At 42.0% G+C, this 20,628-nt stretch overlaps 1 protein-coding gene across 1 annotated transcript; it reads right to left on the reverse strand.

Annotated features, from left to right (window-relative positions):
- Positions 1 to 4,897: 4,897 nt before the first annotated feature.
- On the reverse strand, positions 4,898 to 8,866 carry LOC147861886 (pentatricopeptide repeat-containing protein At5g27110-like). The gene has a single exon (XM_087322702.1). The coding sequence runs from the start codon at positions 8,768 to 8,770 to the stop codon at positions 5,885 to 5,887; it is 2,886 nt and encodes a 961-aa protein (XP_087178828.1). The 5' UTR covers positions 8,771 to 8,866; the 3' UTR covers positions 4,898 to 5,884.
- Between the last annotated feature and the right edge of the window lie 11,762 nt (positions 8,867 to 20,628).

Consider the following 20,628-nt stretch of genomic DNA (forward strand, 5'->3'; position numbering starts at 1 on the left):
CTGTACAACAGCTATAATGAAGAAAGCAAAGCTCATGCACTTTGGGACAAGATAGACATCAAGTTCCAGAACAAGAATGTCGTAAATCGAGTCTTAGTATTCCTAAAGCTGGTGAGACTCAGATATCAAGACGGCTCCAGTATGGCGGAGCACATGAATGCCTTCCAGGGGCTCATAAAACAAGCCACCTCGTTGGAAGTACCTCTGGCCGATGAGGTACTCGTGTTGTTATTGCTCGGTTCCCTCTCGGATAGTTGGGAGACGCTAGTTTTCACTTTGGGCAACGCCAGGCCGGAAAGGAAACAACTATCCCTAGTAAGAGTAAAGTCGAGCTTGCTAGATGAAGAGGCGCGTCGAAAAGACAAAGAAGTGATCTCCGACACAAAAGACTTTATTACTGAATCTGACGCACAACAAGGGAGAAACCGGAATCAGAGTCCCCAGAATCGGGACTTGCCGGGGGCGAGATCAAAGTCAAGGGGGATGCCTATGTCCTTCTATTGTGGGAAGCTGGGGCACTTCAAGAAGAATTGCCGACACTTCCGGAAAGAGAAAGTAATGGACAATGCCTACTTGAAGAAGGATCCAGACCGGAGGAGTTCGGATCGGAAAGGAACATCGGCAATTGCGACAAGTGACGAAGAACTGCTACTTATCACCGAGGATAGCGAGCTAAACCTTGTCAATGACGAAACGACGTGGGTGGTCGACTTCAGAGCACCATTTCATCTATCCCCCGATCGGAAGGGCTTCTCATCCTACAAAGCTAGAGACCAAGGTTGTGTCCGGATGAGGAATGAAGGATCATGCGGAATAGTTGGCATAGGAGATGTGTGGTTGATGACATCAACCGGGTGTAAGCTGATACTGAAGAATGTCCGACACGTTCCGGAGGTTCGGTTGAACTTGATATCAGTCGGACGACTGGATGATGAAGGCTACATAGGTAGCATCCAGAACGGAGTCATGAAGTTCAGCAAGGGAAGCCTAATCGTGTCTTGAGCTCGGAAGATGAACACACTTTACCTGATGCATGGCCAGATTTACCAGGAAGAAGTGAACGTGGCATCCGAAAATGCCGGTGAGTTGTGGCACAAGAGGTTGTGTCACATGAGCCAGAAAGGAATGCGGAAAGTTGCCGAGGACAACCTCATTCCAGAGGTGAAAGATGTGCATTTTGAGAAGTGCACTGATTGCTTGGTTGGTAAGCAGAACCGAACCTCTTTCCGGTCAAGACCACCGATGAGACGGAATGCACCGCTGGAACTTGTGCATACCGATGTATGCCAAGTGGACACGAAGTCACATGCTAGATCACAGTACTTTGTGACGTTCATCAACGACCACAGTCAAAAGCTGTGGGTCTCACCGCTAAAAATGAAGGAGCAGGTATCCTCTGTCTTCAAGGACTTCCACGTGAGAGTGGAAGGGAAACCGACCGGAAGCTGAAGGCATTTCAAGCTGACAACGGAGGAGAATACGGGGGGCAATTTGAGGAGTACTGTCGGTCGAAGGGAATCCGGCTCGAATTCACCGTGCCGAAGACACTGGAGCTGAAAGGATTGACCGGAAGGATGAACCAGACCGTAATGGAGAGAGTCTGGAGCCTACTGGCACATGCTAAACTGTCCAAGATGTTTTGGGATGAGGCGGTCATGATGGCGGTGTACGTGATTAACAAATCACCCTCAACAGCCTTGGTCGGAGACACACCACAGAGAGTATGGATCGGTAAAGACGTGTCTTACCGGCATCTGAAGGTGTTTGGTTGTCTCGCTTACATGCATGTTGCAAAGGACAAGAGAGCAAAGTTGGACCCGAAGTCTCGGCCATGCATATTCCTTGGATACGACGACGATGAGTTCGGATATTGAGTACGGGACTTGGTCGACAAGAAGGTCTTCCGTAGTCGAGACATAATCTTCATGGAAGACAAGATTATTGCCAATTGGGAGTCAGAAAAGAAGATAACGAACTCTGGCTTGACTAACAGAGATCGGTTGGAAGACGCAACAATCCATCCGGCTGGATGCCGGATGACGCTTGATAAGCTCGATGAATCGGCCGGATTTGGACAAGAAACAGAACTGGCCGAAGAAGAAGAAGAAGCAGACACCGGAGTCAGACAAGACCCCGAATCAGATTTGGATGAAGAACAGACAGAGGAACCGGTGAACGAAAAACAAGGACGGAGATATCCTCTCAGAGAGAGAAGAGCCCCCCGGAGATTTCCGGATGCACAACATGTATTGCTGACCGATGAGGGGAAACCGGAAAGCTTCGAAGAAGTAAAGAAAGACACCCACAGCCGCAAGTGGTTAAGTGCCATGTAGGATGAGATGGATTCCCCGCATGAGAACCACACATATGAACTGACGGAGCTGCCGAAAGGAAAGAGAGCGCTTTGGAACAAGTGGGTGTACAAGATTAAACTGGGAGACGCCAGAAATCCACCAATATACAAAGCCCCGATCGTGGTGAAGGGATTCCAATAGAAGAAAGGAGTGGATTTCAACGAGATCTTTGTCCCGGTTGTAAAGATGACATCCATCTGGATTGTGTTGAGCATAGCGGCGAGCATGGACCCCGAGGTTGAACAACTCGATGTTAAGACGACATTCCTTCATGGGGACCTCGAGGAGGAGATATACATGCAACAATCAGAGGGATTTGTGAAGAAAGGGATTTGTGAACATACAAATGATTCTGTTGAGCGTACCAAGGAAGCCAATGAGGACAATCCCGATCAAATAGCTAATCCTGAAGAGCCCCCCTTACTAGACTTACTATCGGATTGAATGCATATGGCTTATTGTAAAATTTGAATAATATTAATTGTTAAAGTTTGACGTAATATATCATTTGAGTTTATTTATAATTTGTGTGTAAGACTTGTTGAACTTAGAGTTTAAGTATAATTTGTATGTGTACATGTTGTCTTTAGTCTCCATTCTAGTTTGGGGTATTCACATGATAAATTTATACTCTACCATTTGTTCGTATGATTGGAAAGTTATTGTAGACTGGTTTCTTTCCACATTGACGGTGTCATGTGTCATGTGTCAATGGAATATTTCTCTCAACATAATCGTATCTCTTAACTGCAACCTTTACAATTTCCTTTAAGATGTATTATATATAAATATACTCACAAAATTAGTAGAAGACACTTATTCAGTGGGGTATGATTTTTAGATTATGCACAATGACTCGTGATACAATTATACTTGCATGGACTTCCATACCTTATCTAAGATTTGGATAAAAACATGGTAGATAGAATAAAAGACTATTGATTTTGTTACATTGTGATATTATTTAGTTCTATTTTTCGTTATGTTTTAAGAACCCATGTACGCATGCATCATGCCTTTTTGAAAGTCTGTTAAAATAAAGCATTTTTTAACATCTTACCAATATATGAAAAAGAGAATGTGACACATTACCTGTTTCAAATGACCCAGTGTTAACTGATCATAAGATAAAATTTCCGCAGTTTTCCCTAATCTTATGATGAGTATGTGTGGGTTAATTCTAAAAGGAATGAGGGTATGAATTGTAATATTCAATTCTATGGTATGGGATAACCATTATGTGTGTTATAACTTGACCACTTCAAATAAGGCAGTCAAATGTGAACACACTAGGGCCTAGGGTTTCTACCTACATAAGGAGGCTAGCTACCTTCTTATCGAAGGAGGCTTGATTTATGTTGAGACTATGAAAATGTTTTTATGGCTCTTGTACCTATACCCATGCGACCTTCGTAGGTCCCAAGGTACGACTTGCATCAACCCTCAATGGTATGGGACATTGAGGAGGTTCGGGTCCGTCTCATTCTGTTGCTAAGGGGGTGGTCAGGTGGTTTGGCACCCCTCTTTCCTTTCTTTGGTCTATAATTCCTTATGTATTGCTTAATTAATTAGTTAGACTCTAACAAAAAGGGTGGGGGGGGTGAGGGGGAGGGCAAATTAATGAAGATCAAATAAAGCTTTTATAATTGTTAACCCTCCTACATAGGGTGAGATAGAATAAGAAAATGAAAAACTTGGAGGAATATCCTTGAGTTTTGGCATGGTGTGTTTACACTCCATGACACATCGCTTTGGTCATCATAGGCCTATGACCACCTTTGTAATCTGCTGCCCCATGATAATCCATATTTCTAAGAAAGCTTGGTCGCTTGGCTTTGAAGTTCTCCAAACCTAAAAATGAATTATCTTTCTCATTATATAGCTTTCACGAGCTCAGTTGTAAAGTAAAAGTAGTGGTATCTCTTTTAGCATACACCATTGCCTTTTCTTTTAGCATGCGCTTAACCTTCCGATCCTTACATTAGTGCCTGATGCCAACAAGATGTTCATTGTGTGCTTATATCCACTGTTTGTTTCAATTTTGTAGCTTGGGCATTCTTTGTCAACCTTATCCTTACGCATGTGCTTTGATATTGCCAAAATGTTCATTGTGTATTTACATCCACCATTTGCTTCATTTTTATGAGAATGTTGTAGCTACAACCTTATCCTTACACATGAAACAAATTACAAGAGATCTTGTGTCATTTCCGTGTGCCTCATGGAACGTATCTATCGGTTGATGGAGTTATGCCTCTTCTTGATGTTGTTAGCCTTGAGTCAAGACCAACGCATACCCTTTTGATGGCGAATTGGGCGAATGTGGTTGTCGAGCACCTTCAAGCTACTAGCTTGCTTAGCATTTACCTATCAGTACTTAATATCTCTCCCTGGCTTTACTCTCTCTTACAAATCTAACAAGTTACTCCTTTTCTCTAATGGCTTCTATCATTCATTTATCTAAAATCATATTATTACTAAAGCATAGAAACAAATATGCATGGCCTCTTCTTTTTCAATATACACTAGAAGATAGGTAGAGCAAAGACGAGAACAACATATCTTGATCCATAAGAGTAGATGGTTGATCTTATAACACCGCATTCACCTTTTGTCTCATCACAAAGGTTGAGCCCTACCATTTACATAGGAAAGCCTGCAACATTGTGTGCAGTTTTCGTCCTACCACTATAGATTGAGCTCTACCATATACAAAGGAAAACACCCTTAACACCCATGCTAGATGAAGTATACTCATCAAAATGGAAAATTGCTGGTTCCCAACACTTTGTTAATTTAAGCCTATTAACGCTGTATTCAGTTAATGTTAGGTTCTATTAATTTAAGCCAATAACACTGTATTCAGTTTTTGTCCTATCATTATAAGTTGAGCTCTACCCTATACAAAGGAAAACACCCTAAACACCAATGCTAGATGAAGTATACACGTCAAAATGGATAATAGCTTATTTTGCAAGTCATACATTACATCACATTTTTTATTACTTGGCTTTCAGATTTCCTTCAAAAAGTCATTTGGTCTTGTGGTGATAAAATTTTCCTTGATCTATTGAATGTTTTTATCTCACAGCAATAAATGTTACTTGACCTTGAATAGATAACATGATCGCCAGTCCATCTCTAAAAAAATGGTTTGAAGTGTTACAGTATATCCCTTGCACACAATAAGGCATCTTTAGCCTTACAATGGGCTGAAGATCTCAAAGAAAGATCAGTTTAATGCATTTCAATGCGTTCATCCATGCACATCCCAGCACAATTATTGTGTCCATCTTACCTTACACGGTGCTGAATGCTTATATGAGAAACTTAAATGGTATATAAGCCTTCTACTTATGTTCACTGAAAGAACATGATATTGAAGAGAAGAATCCCAATATATCACAAAAGGTCATGTGCAAACAAAATCCATGTCATGGTCATTGATAACATTGATCGAGTTTGCAGGGTAGTGAGACTCATCCCCCGACTTCTATCTATTGATGTATATACACAACTTCAATAACCGGTCAACCATTCCAACCTAATAGTCCTTTCTTGTGAGCTATTCTAAAGGAGTGCTCAGTGGACTCACACCAAAGCTCATCAGGAGAAGACATTTCCCATGCACCCACTTTCTGTCTGGTAAGATCAACTAGGCTCGCAGAATCAAACATGCCTGCATCAGCATAGATGTTGGACATTAGCACATACGCAGCCGGCTCCTTAGGCTGAAGTCGGACAGCACAATCAAATGCAAACTTTCCGACCTCCATATTACCATGCGTTCGGCAAGATGCCAATAGACACAACCAAACTGCTATGTCAGGTTGCACTGGCATTTTGGGAAGAATCCCCTTCAGCTTCCTAAAGTCCCCAGCCCTTCCTAATAGATCAAATAAACACACAAAATGCTTTGGATCTGATGGTAATGCATAGTTCCTCTTCATTGATCCAAAATACTCTATACCAGCATCGACGAGTCCCGCGTGGCTACATGCTGATAGAAGAGATAAGAATGTGACTCTATCAGGTTTAATACCCACTATCTCCATAGATTTGAACCTCTCCAAACATGCCATGGAGTTGCCTTCTCGGCAATAACCGGCAATCAGTGTGCTCCAGATAACAACATCAGGATCCACGAGATTGTCGAAAATTGCCTGAGCATTCACCATCCTTGAGCAACTCCCATAGGCATGAATGAGAGCCGCGAGGGTAAGATTGAGATGGCATCCAGCTGAGACCACATTGAAGTAAATCTCTCCACACGTCTCTATATCACCTAATTCACTGCAAGCTTGCAATGCACATACAAATGTGACGTCACACAAGCTTGCTCCTTCAGCTTGCATCTGCTTATAAACCTTTAACGCTTTACTTCCTTGCCCTTGATCAACGTATGCTGTAAGCATGGCATTCCATGCCACATTATCACGATGGTGAAGGCTATTGAATACATTCTCAGCTTGAATTATGTCCCCACACTTGCTATACATCATCACAAGAGTGCTCGCTACGAATACATTTGAATTGAACCTCATCTTTCGGACATCTGAATGTAAAGATCGACCAATAGCCAATGAATTGGGTCTCATTGATTGTCCTTCTATTATGGCCGGCTCCTCGTCCTCAGCAATAAGAGAGCATCCTTGAAGGGCCATAACCAGCGTTTGTTCATCAGGTTTTGTGCTTTGCTCTTGCATTTCTTTGTAAAGATCGAGAACTTTCTCTCCTTCACCTTGTATCACATATGCCGAAAGGAGAGATGTCCACGATACCACGTCAGGGTGGCATAAGCCACGGAAAACATCTTCAGCTTCCTTGATAGCTCCACATTTTCCATACATATTCACCAGTGAGCTACCCACAAAAGCATGTGATTGGAAGCCTTTTCTCCTTAGATCATTGTGCAGGGATCTACCTATCTTCAAAGATTCAGGTTTAATTGTAGTTCCATTCACAACCAATCCTTCTTCCTTTTCGGCAGCCAGCGAGCATGCTTGAATTGCAATGACGAATGTTGCCTCTTTTGGCCTTGTTCCTTCTTCCTTCATTTGCTTATAAAGATCCAAAACTCTTTTTTCTTGGCCTTGATCAACATACGCCGAGAGCATAGCATTCCATGACACAATATTCCGAGCACTCAATCCATTGAAAACACTCTCAGCTCTCTTGATATCACCACACTTACCATACATACTCACTAGAGTACTCCCAATGAAGATATCACTTTCAAATCCTCTTCTTCTCGCATCAGCATGTATATTTCTTCCAGTGTTCAAATCCCGCATATTCCCACAGGCTTTAAGAAGTGAAACAAATGTAAATTCATTTGGTTCCACGCAATCTTTCTTCATCAAACCATACATTTCTAATGCTTTTTGACCATTATTACATTCGGTATATGAATTAATGAGGGCTGTCCATGAGTAAACACTCCTAGAAACCAAGCTTTGAAACAAATGAAAAGCATCTTCCAAAGCACCACATTTAGCTAAAGCAATAACTATATATTCACCAAGGAAAGAAGTTGCAGGTTCGAATCCATGTCGGGTAAGATGAGCAATTAATTGTTTGGTGTGGAGAAGAGACTTCATTCTACTACAAACTTTCAATAGATGAAAATAATCTCTTTCACAAGGCAAGATTCCGAGCCTATCCATATGCAAAAGAATCTCTAAGCCTCTACCAATCTCACCTTTCTCGCATAGTTCCTGAATCTCTTGACTGAATCCCGACGAATTTTTTCGGAGTCTCCGGCTCAGGACCTTCCCACGTGGGTTCTTTGAGGAATCTTTTTGACAACTCTGATTTGAAACATTCTCACATGGGTCTAGAATCTCTCTAGATGAATCTTTTCGTAATCTCAGGCATGGCATACCTTCATATAGAACCTCTTGACCTGATCCCAAGGAACCTGATTGGAACCTCTGGGTCCGAATCTTCTCATATGGGTCTCGAATCTCTTGACCAAATCCCACAGAATCTTTTTGGTCTTCCCAGTTCAGAATATCCACACATACAATCTCTTGACCGAATGCAACAGAATTTTTTTCGATACTTTGACTTGGAAAATTCCCACATGGGTCTTTACTCTCTTGACAGAATCCCAAGGAATCTTTTCGGACTCTTTGGCCCAGAGTAATCTCGTCGTCGTCGTCATCATCGCCTATTTCAGGTTTATCGAGAGTTGCTACGAGAGCTTCCATCCAAGAAGGCTTGGAAGGGTCCTCATATGATATTCTAGGGTTTCTTGTCTCAGAGAAGGTGTAATGGCATCGATTCTCTGAGCTAATCCGTCTTCGTACTCGAGTATTGTTATTATTATTACTAGTAGTAGTAGTAGAATTACCAGCATTACATTTCCTGAGGCTTTCAGAGATGGAGAGAGATAATGGGCGAGTCTTAGCCATGGCGGAGCTCGGGTTAGAGGCGGAGCCATGGAATCTGTTCCGTGTTTCGACATTGCATCTTCTTCTTCTTCTTCTTCTTCTTCTTCTTCTTCCTTCTTTGGGAAGGAATGCAGGGAAACAAGGGCCTCACTTCATCTGAAATTAAACAAAAAAACACACACATTTCATATATCCATCCATGATTCCATCCATGGCTTGGCTTGGGCTTGTCTTGGCTCGGCTTTGTCTTGCTTTGGCTTTGGCTTGGGCTTGGTTTGGCTTGGCTTTGGCTTGGCTTGGCTTGGCTTGGCTTGGCTTGCTTTGGCTTTGGCTTTGGCTTTGGCTTTGGCTTTGGCTTTGGCTTTGGCTTTGGCTTTGGCTTTGGCTTTGGCTTGGCTTTGGCTTTGGCTTGGCTTTGGCATGGCTTGGCTTTGGCTTGGCTTTGGCTTGGCTTTGGCTTGGCTTGGCTTGCTTTGGCTTTGGCTTTGGCTTGGGCTTGGGCTTGGGCTTGGGCTTGAATCGTGACTAAGACTCCAAGCAAATTGTCCCATTCATGTCCGAAGCCGAGCAACTTGCCTCCCTCGACACCCAATGCCCTTTTAGGCTTCTCACGCCACTCAATTACACTCACACTCTCACTCTCGAGTAAGCTTGCAAAACTCGATCATCGTAGAGTTGTAGTCATGCAGGGTTCCCTTTCTTTCATACCTTGAGGGTCCGCAGTCTATCGGGGATCGAAAAACTTCTTATGATAAAGAATACATTTGTAGCTTGCTTGTTTGATCTAAGGATGGCTTTGACATTATCTTGGCATGTTAGTAGCATCATGCTTTCCTAAGTGCTTCGACATCATTGCATCATAATGTTTGTCACCCGATTACGAGCAATTTTTTGGACTTTTGGTTTGCAATAAAACACACATGTTGAACATGTAGCATGTTTGGGTTACTAAAACGCATCCACCAAAGTGTCAAAGATTGTGCCCTTTGTTGACACTTCTGGCTATTTGGTGACAAACTTTTGAGATCTCGTGTTTGTCAGGTTAAAAACCCTTTGTCTTAAATTTAAATATACTATTGTTGGTCCTCCAACAAAGCTTTTGTAAAATAAGCTCTATGTACACCTATAAATACAAAAGGAGCCTATTATGTATTATTAAGAACTTTAGGGCAAAGGTTAATGCCAACATCATCAAGAATGAAGATTTCAAAATAGGATAAAATAGTCAACGATCTCAAAGAAGTAGATGACTGAAGTGTGTCGGCAATTCATCTCCTCTTGCTTTTCAATGTTACAACAATTAACTTTGTGGTTTAGTGTAAATTATGAAAACTAAGTAGTTAATTTGAGTTAGTTAAGTGTGTATCTAGGTTTCATTCTGTGACCAAAGTAGCAAAGATTGACTCTTCTATCACCCAACACAACTCCTTGCTACAAAGTCACTTGCCTTTAGCTACTCCTAATCCAACTACCGAAGAGACCAAGCCCCCATAGAAAGGATGAATCATTCCCCAAGATTGGCTTGAATATCTTGAGTTGAGTAGACTTATCATACCTGACGTCAAGTTGGCCTTGGTGTAAGCTCATTAACGTTGATACACATCCCGAAGTAGACAACCATGCATACAGCCTCACTCTCCACCCCTATGACCAACAATTATGGTTGCCTTATAGTTGGGATCCTTCTCTCGTCGTTCCACATTCATCAAATCTTGTGATGAGTCTTTTGAAAAGGGAAGTAACAAGAATGGGTCATTATTCAAGTGTGGTGGTGGTGGTTTATTACATGGAAGAGTTTGTTAAAGTTGAAGACCTTTATGTGAAAATTATATATATTACAATTACTTTGTATTTGGAACACTTGTGTCTCATCCATGCCACATTTTTGACTCTTTGGTTGGAGCTTGTGGATACTTAGAGATCCAGCAAGAACATATTGTTGATCAAGTGTGATAGTGGTTCAATGCATGTAGTTTGATAGTTGAATTTTTTTTTGTGCCCTCCCTTTCATATTTCTTCTTCTTCATCATCTTTTATTTTTTCCATATTATCTTTGTGGACAATATCATACTCTCTCATCACAGTTTTCCATTACACCCAATGTTCTTAAGACCAAAGGTTAGAGTATGACAAAGTGGGTAAATGATCAAGTCTTGATAGCATACCTTTATTTCAATTTTGAACATATGGCATAATAAGTCATACCATAGTACAATCAAGACTCCTAGGACATGTTCTTCTTGAATCTCGCAATAACAAGATTCCCCTTAGGTAATTGAAGCCTTATTTTGCAAACACCACCTAGTATCCAATCCCATTTATTCAACCCATTGACAACCCATTCTTTGCCACTTAGATACATGATAGACTTCATGCAACATTAGTTGTTTCCCATTTTCTAACTCCAATTTTACAAATCCAACTCTAACTACTCCACACCTATGAGAAGCCCTTCCCCCTCAAGTTGTATGGTTTCTAAGCCAATGAGACTCATACATTGGGAAAAACCCTTTTGTGTGTTTTGTAGAATGATACACCCAAGTTCGATAATCATGCACATGGTCTTCATCTTCTCAGAGAACATCTCCCATTGTATAGTGAAGAAGTTTTTTAATCCTCATCAAGAAATGGTCAATGATTAATACATACGCCCATCACTAATACGTTTGCCTCCACTCACAAGGGCAATGACAATCCTAATAAAAAAGACCCTTTTAGTAGCAATTATAATACAATGAAATTCTTAACTAAGAGTTGGGTGAACTTAAGGTCTTCTCTTCCACTCTTGATTTCATTGCTATTATTGAATCTAATGTAAATAATGGAAAATAGAACCACTTGATCGTGATGCAATTGCTTCATTATATGAGAACAAATTCATGCAATATTAAAAGTGACATGCATGAGGCTTGAACCCATAGCCTCGCATACAATTACCAAGTGTAAACCATTAGAATAAGTTCTTCTTAAAGTTTATATTATCACCATCATAAACATATTTTATAGAATATACATGGTGATGCAATGAACATGAATGTCATGCATCACACATAACACATATATGCCAAGTGGTGATCATACATTGCATTCATCACACGCACTCACACCTACATGCATTCTTATTCAAACACCTATGTAAGGAAAAGGAACGGAAGCTTGTAGGCATCAAGAGAAAAACATGTATCAATGATTAAGAGATCAAGTTAGCTTATTGGGAAGGTTTCTTATCTCCCAATATCGAAGTGAAGGAATCAAACTGGAGTTCGGTAAAAATATGGTTATACTGGATTATTTTAACTTCGTGTTAGTTTCTTTAACTTGGATATGAAGTTAACTTGATGGGAAAGTTTTTCATCTCCCAAAATCAAAGTCAAAGGTTCAAGTTGAACCTAAGTAAAAATATGGTGTCATTGTTATAGTGGAATATCGCAACTTTGTGTTAGTTTCTCTCCATTTCTTTTATGAACTCTCCTCATTCATAACCCCATTGGTTGGTTCATGACACCGATCACAAACTCTAGCAAATTTTTTGGTGAAACTTGATGTTGAGAATCAAACTCAACTTCCCGTGAGTGGGAACACACTCTAGGATACTCAAGTGTGTGAACACCCCACCTCCTTATATAGTAATGAGTGTGTCATAGAAGTTAATGTCCTATTACACATATTCTTTAAGTAGTTAAGACACTACCTCTTTCCCAAGAGGTGGTACTAGTGAGAGAACTTAGAGAGAAGGTGACTACATAAGCACCTTCTCCTTCTCTTTGTAAAAGTTGTTGGTTATTCTTGTCTCCTTGTAAATATTGTTTTCTGTTTCGACTCCAATCTTGAGCTCTCTCTCTCTCTCTCTCCACACACACACACACACACACACACAGTTCTTCCGATGCACAGAATCCATCACCGATCCTTTACATGGTATTGGAGCACGTGGTTGCTTGATCGAAGCCCATCGCCTTTATGTGTGTTGTGCTCAATCCTGCGTTCGGAAAGAACCGGTTGATCGTTGTAGCAACAACCTACACAGTTCATATCAAAGAGGAGAAGAAGAAGAAGTTCGACAATGAACACTCAGATGAGAAACACTCTTCCTTCCGAGAAGCTTGACAGAAACAACTTTGCATATTGTGAGTACAAGATGCACCAATACCTTGTCGGCCAAGGCTATTGGAGTTATGTCGAAGGAGCAAACGAGAATCAACCCAACCCAACACATGCCAACTACCTAGCTTGGGAGCAAGCGGCGAGTCGTGTGTTGTATTGCCTTGCATCATGCGTCCATGATCACATGCTCGACTACATCTGAGAGGCCAAAATGCTGAAGGAGGTGTGGGGGAACCTCAAGAAGATTTTTGCAACCAACACGACCGCAAGAAAGCTTCAACTCCATCAAGAGTTGAATGGTATACAACAGAGGGACATGTCAATAGGCAACTACACCCTGAAGATCAAGGAGTGGTGTGATTCCCTTCGGTCGATCAATGTTAGCATTGATGACGATGAATGTTGCCTTCCTCTCCAGAGGTGACACCTTCAATTCCTAACTGGAATCAGACCAAAGGACTGTGGTACATGGTGGTCAGATCGCTTTTTCGAAATGGGATGACACCCTACAAATTACTTAAGAGGAAACCTCGGCTATGCATACACGATAGGGAGAGATAGGTTACTTAACAATTATTAATAGCAAACAATAACCCAAAATAGACCCAACACTGTTTAGATTACGGAATGAGTAGTGATTATAGTTACACGGCTATCTGCCGGAATGTATCAGATACACTGTAGTGGGATTAATTATGTAGTAACCTCATGCTTCTCTCCTATATCTCTCTCCTCTTCCTTCGATCTGCTACTCCTTATATAGATGTTCCCTGGCGCACTCCTTTTTCTTCCACGTTTTTGGTTGTGTTTATTTTGGCTACTTCTTTTTTATTGCTTTCGGTTGTTTACCTGCTGCTACCTAATACTTATTGTGATTCACATATGTTACTATTTTGGCCCACGGAAAACAATGAAAATGGTGTAGATTTTCCTCAGAGGCTTAACACCTCAGTTCAGAGCCATTCAGTCGACAGTTCTCGCGAGGGAGAATCCTCCCTCCTTCTTCGATCTCCAGTCGATGTTTTTGGTCGAGGAGAATCATGTTTGAACAAGAAGTAATGCGTAAGAAAGACAAATGCTCAATTCGAACTTCGATGGAGGAAGAGGACAAGGTCGTGGAAGAAGAGTCTGATTCGGCTAAGGCCAACACAACCAAGAGAAACCTTGAGAACATAACTTCTACTACAGACAAGACGTTTCGAATGCACGAGGCAAAGCGTCTGGAAGAAGGGGGAGCAATCAAGCCGGACCCAGCCGACAAAACAATCCCGTCCAATGCAGATACTATGGTAAATTTGGCCACTATGAGGCAGAGTGTCGAAAAAAGAAGAGTGAGTCGGCCTCCACAAGCCGACAAATCCCAAACTACGCCTCCAACTCCGATTGCGACAATCGTGGCAGAATGTTTGTGATGAGGCATAGAGCGAATTCGATGACAACCTCCAACCCGACCAACACCTCTAAACCAAAAGATGTATGGTTTGTCGACTTGGGTGCATCGAACCACATGACATCCCACAAGGATTGGTTCAAGGAGCTACGAAAGCCCGAACGACCCGACTATGTGGAAACTGGGGATGACACAATTCACCCCATTCAGCATGTCGACAATGTCCCATTTGGAGAAGATGGCAACCAAACATACATCAAGAATGTTCTACATGTTCCTACAATAACAAAGAACTTGGTCTCAGTTGGCCAGATAGTCGAACAAGGCATGCTAGTCCGCTTCAACGATGGAGGATGCTTCATCGAAAAAGATGGCCAACTCATCACTCGCAGTTGGAGAGAAGGTTGGATGTTCATCCTCGACTCTCACGAGATGAACTCAGCAATGTATGCCAAGGGCCAGTGAACCAATGCCGACATAGAGCTGTGGGACAAGAGGATAGGCCACATCAACCTCCAAAAGCTCAAGGGAATGCAGTCGAAAGGAGTCATCATCAAACTCTCGACATTTGCCGAAAAGGAAATCGCAAGCGTGTGCGAAGCTTGTCAATTCGGCAAACAACACTGACAACCATTCCCAAAGGAGAGGAACGTAAGCAAAGGGATCCTATATGTAATACATTCAGATGTATGGGGACCAACCCAAACAACAACATTCGGTGGTTGCTGGTACTAGGTAACGTTCATCGACGACTTCTCTAGACATACCTGGATTTATCCCATGCACTAGAAGAGTGGAGTGTGCGCGGACACTTCCAAAAGTTCAAAAACGAGGTCGAAAAGGCAACCAATCGGCATGTCTTTTCTCTGACAAAGACAAAGAGTACTTCTCTGATGCCTTTACAACATACCTTCAACAAGAAGGAATCCGACGGGAATTTACTTGCCGACACACACCTCAACAGAATGGAGTAGTTGAACGCAAGAACTAGCACATACTTGAGGTGGCAAGGGCAATGATGAACGAGAAACGTCTGCCAAAATCATATATGGGCTGAAGTGGCCAATACAGATGTCTATCTGATGAATCGATGTACAACATCAGGAGTGCACAATGTTACCCCCTACGAAAAGTTCTATGGGAAGAAACCGGATCTATCCCACGTCCGGATATTCGGTTCAATACCATATGTACGTATTCCCAACAAGAAACGGCAGAAGCTTGATCCCAAGTCGGAGAATGTATTCTCGTAGGGTAGTCACTCGAGAAAAAAGGGTATAAGTACTTCAACCCTGCCAGCAAGAAGGTACGAGTGAGTAGGGATGTTGTATTCAATGAGTCGGTATCTTGGTATATAGTCGACTCAACACCATCCGACACAGTCGAAACCGAGTTCGATATAGATGCTGAGGAGGATGATCGACCAAGGCTCACATAAGAGGAAAGTCCAATCTCAACCAAGTTGAGTGGACCACGAGAGCCTCCAAGCGACCAAAGCACATCACGGCCAAGTCCAAAATAGGACAAAGGAAAGGCCAAAATGCCTAAGTACGAAGACTCATATAAAAACGAATTGGACCACTCACCCGACAGTGAGCATGGTGAACTATATGTGCTCATCATGAGGACACCAGGAGAACCACGTCGATCCACCCGAGAGAAGAACATAGTCAACCGATTTGGCTACAACGACCACATGGCATATCATTATGCATTCATGATGAAGATGGCGATAGTCTGAGAACCAGAAACCTTTTCCGAAGCCGTGAAGGATGCTAGATGGGTCGAAGCGATGACTGAGGAGATGCAAGCACTCTCCGAGAACGAGACATGTCATGTCATCCCTTTTTTCAAACCACCAAAAGGCAATTGGATGTCGGTGGATCTTCAAAGTGAAGCACAATGCCGACGACATTGTCAATCAATACAAGGCCCGGCTTGTGGCGAAGGGCTATCCGCAAACGCACGGGGTCGACTACGAAGAGACCTTTGCCCCAGTGGCAAAGATGACTACAATTCGAATCATGATCGCGCTTGCAACAGCAAAAGGGTGGCACCTCCACCAAATGGACGTAAAGAATGCCTTTCTCCAAGGCAAGTTAGAGGAGGAGGTGTACATGATACAACCACCTGGATTCGAGTCGACTACTCATCGGACTGTTTTCTGTCGACTCAAGAAGCCTCTCTCCGGTCTCAAGCAAGCACCGAGAGCATGACATTCAAAGATAATGCAATATCTTCAGCAAATCAGCTTCAACATGTCCAAGTCCGACAACTCTTTGTTCATCCGGAGCGACTCTAGAGGACACATATTTATCATTATCTATGTGGATGACTTGGTCATAGGAGGAGAGCATTTAGCAGATATTGAGCACATCAAGAAGCTCCTCTCTAGCCGATTCGAAATGACCGATATGAAGGAGCTCTATTACTTCCTAGGAATAGAAGTAATTCGGATTTCAGACGACATCATGCTTTCCCAAAGGCACTATATCCTCACTTTTTTACAAGTTTGGGATGACACTGTGTAAGCCCATCACTACCCCTCTTGATTGAAATCTAAAGCTAGATGCTGACTCCGGCACTAGAGAGTGTGAGTCGACGCTCTATCGTCAACTAGTCGGAAGCCTCATCTACCTCACAATTACACGACCCGACCTGAGTTACCCGACGTATCCTCTACAAATCGGCCACAGTGATACGACTCAAAGAGTATACCGATGTTGATTTTGTTGGCTACAGAGCTGACCACGATCGACATCCGGATTTGTTTTCTCTCTCGACAACGGCTCCATATCGTGGGGTAGTAAGAAACAACTGGCAGTCGCACTGTCGAGCACCAAAGCCGAATACAGGGGCGCGGCCATAGCCACATGTGAAGTTGTTTGGCTCAAGAGAATATTGAAGAACTTGGGCATTCCCATCAAGGATCCGATTCTCCTGTATTGCGACAATATGAGTAGCATTCACCTAGCTCGAAACCAGTTTTCCACGCTCAGACCAAGCACATCGAAGGGCAGTATCACTTCATCCAAGAGTGTGTTTTGGCTGAGGATGTCGACCTGCCACACATTAGCACGAACCTGTAGTCGGCCGATATCTTCACCAAGGTCCTGGGAGTTGACAAGCTGCGGTAGTTCATGACAAACCTGGATCTTTCGATTGTCGACCAGCCGAGCTTGAAGGGGAGTAAGGAGAGCAGGAGTCCTGAAGGCCAGTTCGAACCAACCATCCAATGATCGAAAGTTAGTTAAGCTGAACAACTGAATCGAAGTATCTTGAAGACCGAACCGAACCAACGTTTCGGCATCTAGAAGTTGTTTTTGAAGGGGAGTGTTGAGAATCAAACTCAACTTCCTGTGAGTGGGAACACACTCTAGGATACTCAAGTGTGTGAACACCCCACCTCCTTGTATAGTAATTAGTGTGTCATAGAAGTTAATGTCCTATGACACATATTCTTTAAGTAGTTAAGACACGACCTCTTTCCTAAGAGGCGGTACTAGTGAGAGAACTTAGAGAGAAGGTGACTACATAAGCACCTTCTCCTTCTCTTTGTAATAGTTGTTGGTTATTCTTGTCTCCTTGTTAATATTGTTTTCTGTTTTGACTCCAATCTTGAGCTCTCTCTCTCTCTCTCCACGCACACACACAATTCTTCCGTTGCACAAAATCCATCACCGATTCTTTACACTTGACATGACATGTCGACAAGGGGAGTTTCCAATGGAAAAAATGGTTGAAAGTAGCTTCAATGTGGACATGGTCAACTTCATGATGGCTGTTAATGGTTTCAGGGTTAGGGTTAATAATGATGAAGATAGAAATAGGTTTAACGATGATGATGATAATGAATGTTGATGGTGATGGAGATGATGAGGATTGCGGATTGCAGAATTGATGGGCGAAGATGTTGATGTGCACTAAGAAGCATTGTGGGGTGGGGTGTGGTGCCTAGAATGGCTCCACCCCCCTCCCCTCCCAAGGGGGTTCAACGTAAGGGAAGAGAGAGAGAAAGAGAGATGAAAGAGAGAGAGAGAGAGAGAGAGAGAGAGAGAGAGAGAGAGAGAGAGAGAGAGAGAGAGAAATCTTCCTTATTCATTCATTCCCCATAAGGGGTTAAATAGTTACAAAAGGGTAGATACACAGGGGTGCAAGCCCCTTTGTCCATTCACACTAATCACTCACTCACACCTCTTCGTATTTGTCCACATGCACACACGTGTGCATGTGTACACATACGTATCTACTCACACTCACAATTACACTTATACACATTTACACATACACATCAACAACATTATAACATTCCACCCTCGCTCATCACACTTGACTCTCCATACATCTCGTACAGTAACAATGATCACGATAAGCCAAATGATACAAGAGCAAAGTACAACTAACTCTTTGGAAAGCAAGTTGAAATTTCTTGGGCAATCAGTGATTCAGAAGATTGGTCAATTTAATAGCGAAGACATCATGGGAGTTTTGGAGGTATATGAGAATGAAATGGCCAATAAATGTACTTGACTATGTTACACATGGTAGGTCAATTCAACAAAGTGGTGACTCTAGAGGTTCGAGTAAAGGTATATGAATTTCAAGAAAGATTCCACATAGATCGGAGTGGGTTTTGTCAAGCATTGTTAAATGAGTATATGCTTGACGATCGTACAAGAGTCATGAATAAGGCCTTTCTCGAGTAGACTACGAAAGAAGGGAAAGGTCTTTCCATATTAGAAATACTAAGAGAATTTGAAAAGAAGCACAATGAGATCTAGGTGAGGGATCGATAACTTCTTCAGTTGGAGAAGGTAGATTTGTTTGTTCGAACAACGAAAAAATCATATAGAAAATATCTAATGATCCTTCTGGAGGATTGAACAAGCACAACTAGATTTGTATCCAACTGGACCGAGGTCCCAAAGGCCTATTGCAATGGAGGATGATGCGAAAACCTCGAGGAAGATTATTATAAGAGATCATCCACCACAAGAATAGATTACTTGAGGCCGAAGCATATTCTCATGAGGAGAGGACGAGACTAGACTCATTTTGTTTTTGTATGTACAGGATTTAGGTAGTAACTGGCGAGATGGTTGATGTGGAAAATGAAACATACTTTTTGATCTCTTGATAAGGATGAATGTTGATGGTGTGGAGGTTAGAAGCATATTCTTGAGGGTCGCGTAAGTGTGTCGTAGTTTATCTACTTATGAAATGATCTTCCCTTGAACAGATAGTTATTATTTGTATAGATGTTCCGACATGAGGGATATGGTATAGTTGTGGGCTAACCATGGCGGCCCACCACATTCTACATCAACATGGTTCATCATAGCTCATGTGATATTATTGGAGTTGTGAGTTGGAGAATAGGTGAAAGGAAACAAAGGATAATTGTTATCATTATGAAGCTAGAGGAGATGATCACATTCGAACGAATGACAACATTTAAGAGGAAGTGGTGTGGACTGACCATTATGACCCACTACGCTCTATGTTCAATACATATAGGATGTCCAAAGTCATTCTTTTTCATCTTTCATTCTCCTTTGTGGTTTTCATAGGTCATCATGGCTAGAGCCATTGTAATGTTTTCATCTTCCATTCAACGTTGTAAGCCTCTGGGCAGATAACTTCAAGTTGTAGACTTCGGGCATTTTTAATACTACTGAAGAAATCTAAAGAGAGAATGGCGTGATAACACCGAACATCTAAACTGAGAATGCACGAGTCATTAAGAAGCTCTTGATGGAAATGTCATTTTCTATAAAGATGGGAAGATTCATTTATTTGAAACTCGACAACCTCTTCGATTCAACTTCCGAAAAGGCGGAATGACAAATTTAATGGAGGGTGTTGAAGCCAAGAGGATACAAGCAATTAAATACTTGGTAAAGAAGGTAGGCGATCCTCATATTGGTACTAGGTTATAGAATAAGGTGATTAATACTGCAAGTAAAGGAAAGGCCATACTAGAGACTTGAGGAAGGTTTGTGATGAGATTTGAAGTAGTATTGAGTGGAATGACCCAGTAGACACATTAACAACATTCATGCAAAAGTTGTTGGGATGAATGCACATGAAGTTCAAGTTGAAAAGAAGAGAAAAATAATGGATAAAGTTGGTCCTTCTCAAAGACTAGAAATTAAGGAGCAAAAGTGAAGAGAAATAGACAAAGCCGCTACAAAAGAAACATCAAAGCAAAAAGCAACCCCGAGATTCAAGCTAGCCTCGAACATAGAGACTATCGTCTACATCAAAAAGATTTTAGAAACTAGAAATCTTGATAGTAAGGTAGAGCTTACTCTCAAGAAAATGTTAGGAATTACGAAGAAGAATCTCATGATGTTACAATTGATGCGATCCGAAGAAAGAGACA

The sequence above is a fragment of the Azolla caroliniana genome, unplaced genomic scaffold, assembly GCF_043228905.1.
Source record: "Azolla caroliniana isolate FFs.n. ecotype wild unplaced genomic scaffold, voAzoCaro1.0.p SCAF_7, whole genome shotgun sequence".
In the NCBI taxonomy this organism is placed as follows: Eukaryota; Viridiplantae; Streptophyta; class Polypodiopsida; order Salviniales; family Salviniaceae; genus Azolla; species Azolla caroliniana.

What these genes read in the sequence shown, in the direction of transcription:
- LOC147861886 (XM_087322702.1), bottom strand. Translation starts at nt 8,770, where the DNA reads ATGGCTAAGACTCGCCCATTATCTCTCTCCATCTCTGAAAGCCTCAGG.